The sequence below is a fragment of the Amblyraja radiata genome, chromosome 11, assembly GCF_010909765.2.
Source record: "Amblyraja radiata isolate CabotCenter1 chromosome 11, sAmbRad1.1.pri, whole genome shotgun sequence".
Classification (NCBI taxonomy): domain Eukaryota; kingdom Metazoa; phylum Chordata; class Chondrichthyes; order Rajiformes; family Rajidae; genus Amblyraja; species Amblyraja radiata.
Window position 1 is genome coordinate 8373866 of NC_045966.1, and position 13066 is coordinate 8386931.

At 48.5% G+C, this 13066-nt stretch overlaps 2 protein-coding genes across 2 annotated transcripts in view; both read left to right on the forward strand.

The window, feature by feature from the left end:
* The window catches only part of LOC116978257 (solute carrier family 22 member 5-like), a 70007-nt gene that overhangs the window by 40267 nt on the left and 16674 nt on the right, over positions 1 to 13066 (forward strand). Inside the window, exons 5-6 of the mRNA XM_033029259.1 lie at positions 7016 to 7142; positions 10884 to 10984. Of these exons, the coding sequence (XP_032885150.1) occupies positions 7016 to 7142; positions 10884 to 10984 (228 nt within the window). The remainder of the gene's footprint in view (positions 1 to 7015; positions 7143 to 10883; positions 10985 to 13066) is intronic.
* The window catches only part of LOC116978253 (solute carrier family 22 member 4-like), a 267313-nt gene that overhangs the window by 39844 nt on the left and 214403 nt on the right, over positions 1 to 13066 (forward strand). The window lies entirely within an intron of this gene.

A 13066-nucleotide genomic window follows, 5' to 3' on the forward strand; every position in this document is an offset into this window, starting at 1 on the left:
GATGGGGCGGTAAAAAGAAAGGAAGAGGAGGAGCCAGAAGGCTGAGGGAGAGCTGAGAAGGGGAGGAGACAGTGAGGGCTTCCTGAAATTGGATAAGTCAATGTTCATGCTGCTGGGATATAAACTGCCCAAGCGAAATATGAGGTGCTGCTCCTCCAATTTCCGGTGTTCCTCACTCTGGCCAAGCCTATGCTTGGTCTCACCGATGTAGATCAGCTGACATGTAGAGCAGCGGAAGCAATAGATGAGGTTGGAGGTGGTGCAGGTGAACCTCTGACACACCTGGAACGACTGCTTGGGTCCTTGAATGGAGTCAAGGGGGGAGTTAAAGCGACAAGTGTAGCATTTCTTGCGGTTTCAAGGGAAAGTGCCCGGGGAGGAGGTGGTACGGGTGGGAAGGGACGAATTGACCAGCGAGTCATGGAGGGAGCGGTCTTTGCGGAAAACAGACAGGGGAGGAGATGGGAAGATGTGGCGAGTGGTGGGGTCACGTTGGAGGTGGGGAAAATGACGGAGGATTATTTGTTGTATGTGACGGCTAGTAGGGTAGAAGGTGAGGACTAGGGGGACTCTGTCCTTGTTACGAGTGGGAGGATGGGGAGTGAGAGCAGTGTTACGGGTATGGAAGAAACCCTGATGAGAGCCTCATCTATAGTCGAAGAGGGGAACCCCCGTTCCCTAAAGAATGCGGACATATCTGATGCCCTGGTTTGGAACACCAATGCGGTTGTCAATGTAGCGGAGGTAGAGTTCGGGGATAGGGCCATGGTACGCCTTGAACAAGGATTGTTCGACGTACCCTACGAAGAGGCAGGCATAGCTGGGGCCCATGCGCATGCCCATGGCTAGACCTTGGATTTGGAGGAAATGGGAGGAGACAAAGGAAAAGTTGTTGATGGTAAGGACCAGCTCCGCTAGGCGGAGGAGAGTATTTGTAGACGGGGATTGGTTGGTTCTGCGGTCGAGGAAGAAACGGAGGCTTTAAGACCCTCCTGATGGGGGATGGAGGTGTCAAGTGACTGGATATCCATGGGGAAGATGAGGGAGTGGGGGCCTGGAAAACGGAAGTCATGGAGGAGTCGAAGAACGTGTGAGGTGTCTTGGACATAGGTTGGGAGGGATTTGATCAGGGGGGATAGGATGGAGTCGAGGTATGTGGAAATAAGTTTGGTGGGACAAGAACAAGCAGAAACAATAGGTCTGCTAGGACAGTCAGGTTTGTGGATTTTGGGGAGAAGGTAAAACGGCCCGTGCGGGGCTGGGGAACGATGAGGTTGGAGGCTTGGGAGGACAGGGAGCCGGAAGTGATGAAGCCAGTGGTGGTGTTTGAGATAATGGCCTGGTGCTCTTCTGTGGGGTCATGGTCCAAGGATAAGTAGGAGGAGGTGTCTGAGAGTTGGCGCCTGGCCTCAGACCCGTAGAGGTCAGCGCGCCAGACTACCACGGCACCTCCCTTGTCGGCAGGTTTGATCACCCAGTCGGGATTGTTGCAGGGTGAGTGGATGGCTGTACGTTCAAGGGGGGAGAGGTTAGGATGAGAAAGGGGAGTGGAGAAGTTGAGGCAGTTGTTGTCCTGCCAGCAGTTTAAAATAAAAAGGTCTAAAGCAGGTAGATGGCCATGAGGGGGAGTCCAAGAGGAGGGGGTCTGTTGGAGACGGGAGAAGGGGCCATTAATAGGGGGTGTTGACTCCTTCCCATGGAAAAACGTTTAGATGCGGAGGTGAACGAAGAAGAGCTCCACATCGTGGTGGACGCGGAACTCATTGAGGTGGGGACGGAGGAAAACAAAGGTGAGGCCTCTGTTGAGGACAGACCGTTCGGTATCAGAGAGGGGGAGGTCAGGGGGGATGGTGAACAAGGATGGAGGTTGGGGCTGGAGGAAGCCATGTGAATGGATGGAGGCTGAGGCGTTGTCTAGTAGGGGGGTGGTGGGTGGTCAGGAAGGAGTGAGGTATGAGGACTATAATGTGGGTGGGGAGGAGCTGGGGTCACATGGAACAACCACTGAGGTTCCCTGTGTTGGGGGGGGGGGGGGGCACTAGGACCCAGCGCAGTAAAACCCGTGGTGTGAGAGCCCGCAGCGTGGAGACTTCAGGCCCGGTGCTGAGCCTAGGACTCAGGTAAGGTGACGACTGCGGCCTGCCGGTGGGCGGCGGAGAACAATCCTTGTTCAAGGCGTACCGTGAACATCCCCGAACTCTACCGCTACATTAACGACTGCATTGGTGCTACCTCCTGCACCCATGCTGAACTCACTGACTTCATCCATTTCACCACTAACTTCCATCAGGCACTGAAATTCACCTGGACCATTTCCGACATCTGCCTACTGTTTCTAGACCTCACTACAGGGCTGCCAACTCTCACGCTTTGAGCGTGAGAATCACCCCCCTCAGGCAAACTCTCACGCCCTCACGCTGATCAGAAATTTCTCCCGCTCTGTGGTGAGAAATTTTGTGATCAACGAAAATTTCAAAACTCAGATAAACTGCATGGTCCGCAGGTGTTGGAGAGCCGGGGCTGAGGGAGGGATGGAAGCAGCGGGCGGGGACAGATGCGGGCAGCCGGAGCTGGCGAGTGTTTGTGGGGCTGGCGAGTCACTCGCTGCAGCTCCGGCCATGGAGCAGCCCCAGTGCAAGAGTCTCGGGCCGTCGGAGGCGTCGGAGGCGTCGGAAGCGTTGCGCCACTGCCGCGAGAGTCTCTGTGCCGAAGGGACAGACTCTCAAAGGGTGGTGGAGAGAGAGAGAGGGGAAGGAGACAGGGATGCAGGGGGGAGAGAGGGGGTGAGAGGAGAGAGAGGGGAGAGACAGAGGGGGCGTGAATGGTGAGAGAAGGGGGGGGACAGAGATAGGGGTGAGAGGGAAGAAAGAGGGAAGAGAGAGAGGGGAGGAGAGGGTAGGAGAGAATGGGAGAGGGGGAAGAAAGAGGGGTGGTAAAAGAGATAGGGGGAAGAGGGAGAGGGGGAAGAGGGAGGGGGGAAGAGAGAGATGGGGGAAAGAGAGGGATGGAGTGGCAAAGAGAAACATGAGAGACAGAGGAGAAAGAGAGGGGAGAGAGCAAGGGGGAGAGTGAGGTGGGAGGGAGAAATGGTGGAGAGAGGGAGAGAGAGGAGGCAGAGAGAAGAGCGAGAGAGGAGAGGAGAGAGAGAGGTGAGAGAGAGAGAGAGAGAGAGAGAGAGAGAGAGAGAGAGAGAGAGAGAGAGAGAGAGAGAGAGAGAGAGAGAGAGAGAGAGAGAGAGAGAGAGAGAGAGAGAGAGAGGGGGGGGAGAGAGAGAGAGGGGCGAGAGTGTGTGGAGGGAGATAGAGAGAGAGAGGAGGAAGCGAGGGGAAGAGAGAGGAGAGAGGGAGAGAGAGAAGGGGAGAGAGAGGGAGAGAGAGAGAGAGGGAGAGTGGGAATGAGAGAGTTAGGGGAAAGAGAGGGGAAAGAGGGGAGAGAGAGAGGGACAGAGAGGAGAGGGGGAGAGTGAGGTGGGAGGGAGAGAGGGGGAAGAGAGAGTGGGGGAGAGTGAGGTGGGAGAGAGGGGGAAGAGAGAGAGAGGGGCAGAGAGAGGGGAGGGAGAGAGGGGGAGGGAGAGAGGAGAGAGACAGAGATGGGGGAGAGAAGAGAGAGGGAAGGGGAGAGAGTGAGAGGGAGAGAGAGAGGGGGTTAGAGGAGAGAGAGCGGAAGAGAGGGGAGAGAGAGAGAGGGATGAGAGTGAGGTGGGAGGGAGAGAGAGGGGAGATAAAGAGAGGTGGGGAGGGAGAGAGTGGGAGAGAGAGGAAAGAGAGAGGACGGAGCGAGGGGGGAGAGTGAGGGAGGGAGAGGGAGGGGGAGAGAGGGGGGGAGAGAGAGAGGGGGAGAAAGAGAGAGAGGGGGGAGAGAGGGGGATAGAGAGCAGGGCTGCCAACTCCCATGCATTGAGCGTGAGCTTGAACCAGGACATCTGAAGTTTCAAAGTTTAATATAGTAATTGTGTTGATACTGACTCCAACCAACCACGTAATGAATATCATCCATTCCGGAGGTTTTACTTTCATGATGCCATTTAAACTTCACTTGGATTTCAATCATTTCAATGTAGAAGTAATTGGGAATGGGGAGCATTGGAACAAAACTTTGCCCTCGGTACATATTAACTATTGTGGCGGTCCCTGGGGGGTAGGCCACTCCTTGGATCATCCCCCTCGCCGATTGAGGGACAGGGGCGTTGGTCTGCCACGGGGTTTCCTGACGACTCCCCAGGGGCGGAGATACGGGGTTTCCTGACGACTCCCCAGGGGCGGAGATACGGGGTTTCCTGACGACTCCCCAGGGGCGGAGATAAGGGTGTCGTGTGTGTGTTCTCGTACTGCTACCATTAAAAAGCTTCTTTAGAATCTGCCTGGTGTCCGGCCTTTTCCTGACCTCGACCAGGCCACTACACTGGTGACCCCGCGTCGTTCATCACGCAACCACCTGTGCTCGAGCATTGCTGGCGCACTGGATCGCCCGGTTCGGTGTTCCACTGGACATAACGTCCGACCGGGGGCCTCAGTTCACGTCAGAGCTGTGGTCGGCCATGGCACGCCTCCTGGGTGTTCGTCTGCACCACACGACGGCGTACCACCCGCAGTCGAACGGCCTAGTGGAGCGGTTTCACCGGCAGCTTAAGGGTGCCCTGAGGGCGCGGCTCACTGACCCAGACTGGGTAGACGCTCTACCGTGGGTTTTGCTGGGGATACGCACCGCACCCAAGGAGGACTTGGCCTCCTCCTCCGCCGAGTTGGTGTATGGGTCTCCGTTAACGGTGCCCGGGGAGTTCATCCCGCCGGCACGTGGCCAGGTGGAGCAGCCTTCGGACGCTCTGCAACGTCTTCGGCAGACGGTGGGCAAGCTGGCGCCGGTGCCCACGTCTCGTCATGGGTCCTTCCGTCCGCACGTTCCCTCTGCTCTGGAGAACTGCCAGTTTGTTTTTCTGCGCAGGGATGCACATCGGACACCTCTACAGCGGCCGTACGAAGGTCCCTTCCGGGTCTTGGAACATGGCTCGTCGACTTTCGTCCTGGACATTGGGGGTCGGCGTGAGACTGTTTCAGTTGCGCGGTTGAAGCCAGCACATATCGATATCGATCGGCCGGCGCTGGTAGCGCTGCCCCGAAAGCGAGGGCGGCCCCTGTCTAGGGTACCTCCTCCTCTGGCTACTTCGTCCCCCGCACTTGTTGACCAGGCGCCTGTTCCAGGGCCGAGCGTTGTGTGCACCCGGGCTGGCCGCCGTGTACGCCCTCTTGTCCGTTTCGTACCTCGGGTACTTGGGGGGGGGTCCTGTGGCGGTCCCTGGGGGGTAGGCCACTCCTTGGATCATCCCCCTCGCCGATTGAGGGACAGGGGCGTTGGTCTGCCACGGGGTTTCCTGACGACTCCCCAGGGGCGGAGATACGGGGTTTCCTGACGACTCCCCAGGGGCGGAGATACGGGGTTTCCTGACGACTCCCCAGGGGCGGAGATAAGGGTGTCGTGTGTGTGTTCTCGTACTGCTACCATTAAAAAGCTTCTTTAGAATCTGCCTGGTGTCCGGCCTTTTCCTGACCTCGACCAGGCCACTACACTATAATGTAATAATGTATGCATGTTGGTAGGTGCAATCAAAACAAAGATCTTTTTTATCATTGTTGTGTTATGAATACCACAGAAAATATTATGTACTCTCAAGATCACATTTAATAGAATAATATTGCTTAAATATATAGTTATTGAACTTTGCATTTTGGAAAAGTCTCAGCTGAGAGGAAGACAGCAAAATACTGTAAATATTGAGGGTGAAAATGACTTCAGGACAGTTTGTTACGAAAATGAAAGAAATGGTAACAGAATACTTATACAGCTGAGTGAGTATAATTTTATGGATGGGAATTGTGTTCAACCAACTGATGACTTCTTTGACAAAGTAACTAGCATGTTAGATAACAAGGAAGCCAATGAATGTAGCACATTTTGTTATCCATAATTTGGTCTGTGAAGTGCCCCATAAAGGATTACTGCATCAGATAAGCACCTGTGGACTTGAACGTAATAGGTTAAGTCCAGGGGGTCAGATATGAGGCTTTATGTGTGGGCCAGATACATTGTCAGTGCAAAGGGGCAAGGAGCAAGGCCAAGATTGCATCCCGAGTCAAGATCTGGAATAGTACTAGATGTGCAGTCAAAGCTGGGACCAGGGGTGTGTTCAGCACTGGGAACCTAAGCAGGTAAGCAGCTATGATCAGGGTAGAATAGGGGGGCCAGGTGTAAGGCTGGACTCAGGGTCAGGAATGAGAGAAGGGATGCAACTGGAGTCAGGGCCAGGAGTAATACCAGGTGTGCAGTGAGACCCAGGTTGGTCAACATGGGCCAAGTGTTTGATTATAATCTGATTTCCATACATGAATATATTAAGATCAGTCATGTGCTGCACGTGTTGATCAGAGCCTAGTCTCTACTGTGGAATGTAATTAGGAATGTAATTTACTCTAACCTTATAGCTAATCCAATTTAAAGCATATATATTGCATTCAAGTGTAGGTTAAAAGACTCGCTACAGTATGCACCATATTGCACAATTTCAAGCTGAAAAATGCAAAAGTTACGTACTAATGGGAGGAGGGACACCCTCTGTCCTGGGTCTTCTCCAAAGCCAGAGTGAGTCCCACCGCAAATTGGAGGAGCAGCACTTCATATTTCGCTTGGGCAGTTTACACCCCAGCAGTATGAACATTGACTTCTCCAATTTAAGTTAGTCCTTGCTTTCTCCCTCCTTCCCCTCCCCAGCTCTCCCACAGCCTACTGTCTCCGCCTCTTCCTTTCTTCTTCTCGCCCCCCCCCCCCCCACTCCCACATCAGTCTGAAGAAAGGTCTCGACCCGAAACATGCTGCCTCACCCGCTGAGTTTCTCCAGCATTTTTGTCTACCTTCGATTTTTCCAGCATCTGCAATTCTTTCTTAAACAAGAATGTAGTGGTATTAATTTCACGTCCTTTGATGCTTCAATAATTCGGTTACAGAATACCTTGTTTCATTCTAGGTTTATTCCTGAATCTCCACGCTGGCTACTGTCCAAGGGAAGGGTAAAGGAAGCTGAATCAATAATTCGATTGATGGCAAAGAAAAATGGCATCACTCCACCAGCAATACTTTTCACTGACGACGAGGCAAGACCATTTATTTCATTGCCACGTGGTTGTTCAGTTCTGTAAATACAGAGCAACACTTTCCTCTCAGTTATTTTCATATCGAGTGGATGTGGAGAGGACGTTGCCACTTGTGGGAGAGTCTAGGATCAAATGTCGTAGCCTCAGAATTAAAGGACGTTGCTGTAAGAGGGAGATGAGGCAGAATTTCTTTGTCATATGTGGATGTGGATTTTTTTGCCACAGACGGCTGTGGAGGCCGTGAATGGGTATTGTTAAGGCAGAGTTAGATAGATTCTTGATTAGTACGGGTGTCAGGGGTTAGGGGGAAAATGCAGGAGAATGGGGTTAGGAGGGAGAGATTGATCAGCCATGATTGAATGGCAGAGTAGACATGATGGGCCGAATGGATTAATTCTGCTCTTATCACTTATGATATCTATAAGGTGATTACTCCTTGATATTGAGCCTTCTCTATCTTTCAGCCTGAAGAATGGTTCCGACACAAATCGCAACCTATTCCTTTTCTCCAGATGCTGTCCGACCTGCTGTTACTCCAACGTTTTGGGTCTCTTTAGTATAAACCAGCATCTGCAGTTCTTCCCAACACAACTGCTTGATATTGTTTCGTCTGACAAGTCTGTCCCACTTCCTTTGTTTTTTGTTAGCCACTTGTTTTCAGATGACAAGTCTTCACCAAGTTAATCGATCATTAAAAATTTAATAATGTAAACCTGACTTCACCCAAAAGTGAAAGGACGTACATTTTCGACCAGACGTCAATGCAAAATAATAAGGCATGAATATCCTGACAAATATGCAGCTGTATTATAACAACTGCACAAATAGGGCAAAACGGTGGTGCAGCGGTAGAGTTGTTGCCTGACAGCACCAGAGACCTGGGTTTGATCCTGACTATGGGTGTTGTCTGTACAGAGTTTGTACGTTCTCCCTGTGACCCGAGTGGGTTTTCTCTGGGAGCTCCGATTTCCTCCTACACTCCAAAGATGTTTAGGTTTGCAGGGTGATTGGCTTGCTAAAATTGTAAATTATCCCTGGTGTTGGATAGTGTAGGTATGTTACAATATTTACCTTCAGCGGCGCTGCAATTCTGCCACTGGCCGTGTGCGCGATTTTGGCACGTTTGGGGGGGGGGTTAAAACGCGTTTTTTTCCGACCTGGTCCTGAATTATATTTTGTTGGCGTGCAGGATATTGCTAAAGAATGGTTCCGACGGCCGTTCCGTGTGTTTTTTTTAAAAAATTCGCCCGACACGTTAATCGCTGGAGTGATTTTTAAATCAGCTTCTGGCGCCGTCAATTCCGACAACGGGGCCGGATTTTATGTAGGGGACAGGTAAAAGAAAGTAGTTTATTTTTATGTATAAAAGTGTTTCTTAAGATGTATTTAATTCACATTTTAAGTTGCTAAACGGTGATTTAGTCCCCGAACGAACTAGCAGTGTATTTGCTGCCGATATGGGGACTAAATCACCGCAACCTCAACGTTCCAAATGGTCCCGTTCCAGAAAATCCCACTCGCAAGCTGATTTAAATGGCCATTAATTTACAGGTATTAAACATTAAATTCCTTCCATTTGGCCTTTAAACCCATGACAATGAGATTTAAAAATTATGTTATATTCTGAATTATTTTGTGAATGTTATTTGGACACTTAGGCCATTTAAAAATGTTAATCTATTCTTAAGAAATGGATAGATGTTTAGATCTAGTAATTAAATTTTGTATTTAGCTACAATTAGGTAACTAACTAACTATATGCTTTAATTTCAAGTCGTCTAAGTAAGATTGTTTCATATTTGTTTCAGAATGCTTCAATCTAAAATAACTGAACATTTGTTTCAGTTCTCTTAAATTTTAAGAAAGTTATGGGCTTTTAAAAGTTTTCGATCACAGCTTTTGTGTTAAGTCAATGAAAAAGCAATAGGGAACAAGATGCCAATTTCCGAGTATGAAAATGGCCATAACTTTTTTAATACTGAAGATATGAAAGTGAATTAGGTGTCAAATTAAACTTCTTTTTATGCTTTATCTGATGGGATAAATTACAGACTTGATTTTTTAAATCTCAAAATTTTGTAACATTGCTAGATAGTGTTGTGTGTGGGGATCGCTGGTCGGCGCAGACTCGTTGGGCCGAAAAACTTGTTTTCTGCGCTGCAACTCTACACTAAACAAAACTAAAGTAGATCAACATGAACTGTGTGTCGTAACCTCTCACTGGATAACATTATTTTTGATTTTTTTATTAACAGTAATTTGGAGATAAGATCGCATTTGCCTCGTTCCATTATAAGAGGTTCAGGTTTATTAGTGTCGGGTGCATGGAAGTACAGTGAAATGTTTTGTTTTGCCTGCTATCCAATCGTCAGATAATGCTATCCATAAATACAATCAAACCAAACTCAAGCACAATAGGTTGAGCAAAGATACAGAATGCAGAATGTATTTCTCAGCGTTATAGATATACATTACATAGGATCACGCTCAGATCATTAGCAAGATTGTTTCACTAATTCTCTCTCTGATTCTTGCCATTTTCCCATGGGCTTTATCCTAAAAACATTTATTAGTAGAAAACGGCTCTATTGCATGATATTGAGAAAGGAAAAATATTGAGCTTTTGAGTTCGATTTTACTTTAGACTTTAGATACAGTGCGGAAGTAGGCCCTTTGGTCCACCGAGTCCATGCTGACCAGCGATCACCACGTACACTAGCACTATCCTACACATTAGGGACAATTTAAAGATGACAATTAACCAACATACTTTTACGTCTTTGGAGTGTGGGAGGAAACTGGAGCACCCGGTGACAACCAATGCGGTCACAAGGAGAAATACAAACTCCATACAAACAGCGTCTGTAATCAGGATCGTACCCGGGTACCAGGTGTTGTAAGGCAGCAGGTTTTGTAAACCTGCATCTGCAGTTCCTTGTATCCACATGGTGTTTAAAAATTACACATTGTTACAAAAATTCAAACTACATTTCAGAGCACTATTTATGGAGTTTGCACTATTAATCAAGATTTAGTGTTGGAGTTTTGCAGATTCTAATTTGACTTGTGAGAGAATATTCAGCATATTTTTATAAAGCCATAAATTTAATTGGGCTGAAATTAAATTTTCACTAGGGCGCATTTGCTAGCAGTTTGGGGGAAGAGGAACAAGAGCAACAGGAGGTTGTGCCAAGGTTTTTAAGGCATCTTTGCAATGTTTCTGCAACCTTGCTCAATCCTCTGAATACAGAGTTGTATACAGAGCTGTATGTAAGCTGTATACAAGAACAGCTATATACAAATGTGTAGGATGACCTGGCGTGGGGGAACAGCCATGAGGTGGGTGGGAACAAAGGACCTGGTGTTGGATACTTTGGAACTTTGTGCCCTGCATGTGGCGTCTATTTGCATACCTTGGGTGTGCAAAACAAAGAATATCAGACTTGTCACATGTGACAATAAAATATCATTCATTCATTCACTCATTCATTCATTCATTCATTCATTCATTCATTCATTCATTCATTCATTCATTCATTCATCCAATCATTCATTCAATCATTCAGTAATTAATTAATTAATTAATTCATTCATTCATTCATTCACAAGCTCAGAGAACAAACTGTGAATAATCAGTTTCTGGACCATCGCATGCCCAATATGAATCAGGAGATGTGAATAATAAAACTGACACTTTCCGCTGAGCTGATGGAATGTTGAATCTTCTGTTTTTTCTTCCAGCTTGAACATGTACAGAATAAAGAAGTAAAATCTGTTCCAGTTACTCAATTGATAAAATCTCGCAATATCCTAGGCATCACAGTCATTAACGCACTCATATGGTAAGTATGAGATTCAAGAAGAATATTCAGACGTGTTTATTAAAAAATATCTGTGAGGGATATGTTCCTTTATCGGCATTGTGGCGCGGCGATCGTGTTGATACCTCACAGCACCAGAGTCCCGGGTTTGATCCTGACAACAGTTGCTGTCTCTACAGTGTGCGTTCTCCCTGTAACCATGTGGGATTCCTCCAGGTGCTCTGGTTTATCCCACATTCCAAAGATTGCCGGTTTGTAGGTTAATTGGCTTCTGTTAAATTGTAAATTGTTCCTGATGTGTAGGATGCAAAGCTGGCATTACAGAATTAATGCACGGGTAATTATTGGTCGACTAGGACTTTTGTTTTAACCAAAAATAATTTTAATCAATTATTTACAAAAGTGCTATTTACCATACAAAACAATACACACAAACCCACCACTATAAACAAAATAAAGCAAATGGTCTTAAATATTAAGTCACAAATTCCCCATCCATATTGTGGATCCATTCCATCCCCTGCGGTCCCGGAAATCCCGCAGGGCACCCGTGGATAGCGTAGTCCCTTTGTATAACCACCCGGGCGTGGGCGTAACCCCGGAGAAGGGGAAGGCAGCCGGCTCAGACAGAGTCCTCTTCTGCCTGGCGCCATGACCCGCAGATAGCCAGCTTGGCCAGGCCAAGGTGCGACCCAACCAGGACATCTTCGGCCCTACCATTTCCCCTACGCACAGGGTGTCCAAAGATGAGGATGGTGGGTGTGAAATGCAGCCAGAAGGCAAGGAGCAGCCCCTTTAGATATTGAAACAGGGGCTGCAACCTCACACACTCCATGTACACGTGGAACACAGACTCTTCCAGCCCACAAAAATGGCAGGCGGCTGGCGAGTCTGTGAACCGTGAGAGAAACAGGTTGCAAGGGACTCCTCGATGCAGTACCCTCCATCCCAGGTCCCCGATGTAGAGGGGCATAATCCATGCATGGAGGGACCCCCATTGGGGGACTCAAAAAGAACTTGGTGGGCTGAAGGGCCTGTTTCCATACTGCATCTCTAAACTGGTAACTCAAATTTCACTGTACCTTAATTGGTACATGTGACAATAAACTAACCTTGAAACCCTTGAAACTAAACTAAACTAAACTACACTAATCTCTACATATTTTACACTGACTGGGAAATACAGCATGGAAACAGGACCTTCCGCCCACCAAATCCATGCTGACCACCAATCACCTGTCCACACTAGTTCTATATTATCCAATTTCTCATCCACTCCTTACATACTAGGGGCAACATACAGAGGTTAATTAAACTACAAACTATAATCTGTGCGGGGACCTCTGATGTTTGTGATGTATATAAATAACCTGGATATAAACGTAGATAGGTTGGTGAGTAATTTTACCGATGACACCAAAATTGGAGAAGTTGCAGACTGTGAGGAAGGATGTCAGAGATATAATGGATATAGATTTTAATTCGGAGTCACGTCAGTGATTCCGTGAAGAACCCGCCAGTGCGCATGCACGTCATTATGTTGTTCGCATGGCTAGACACCGGACGTGCAGGGCTTCGCTCCCTGGCGACGGTAAAGTGAACCCTGTAGGTAAGATTTTTATTACTTACCAGGTTTGATGTTCGTGCAGGAACTTCTCTTCACAGAAGTATCCTGCAGGATTTCGCGAAGTCCGGTGAGTGAACCGGCTATGGGCTGTGGGGAGACCCCGGTTCCGACCGCAAAAGCGGATAAGTTCAGTGGGGGAAAACAAGCAGGTGGGCGGGGCTACCGCCAGAGTTGCTGACATGGAGGTCAGTGGCTCACAGAATAGTTGATTTGTGTGCCCCAGGCATGGGGTGAAGAGCACAGAGGGAATCGAACAGCCATAGAACTCGGAATTCGGGCTGAAAGGTTTCCCTTCCGAATATGTATGTATGTGTATGCATTCTGTTGGTTATTTTTAACCCTTTACAGGCACCAGCGTGGGCCTATGCTCCAGGCCACGCCAGCAGGACCTGGAACAGGTCTGCGTAGTGTGTGAGCACTGGCCTATGCAACAGACCGCATCAGCAGCACCTGGAAAAGGTCTGCCTAGTGTGTGA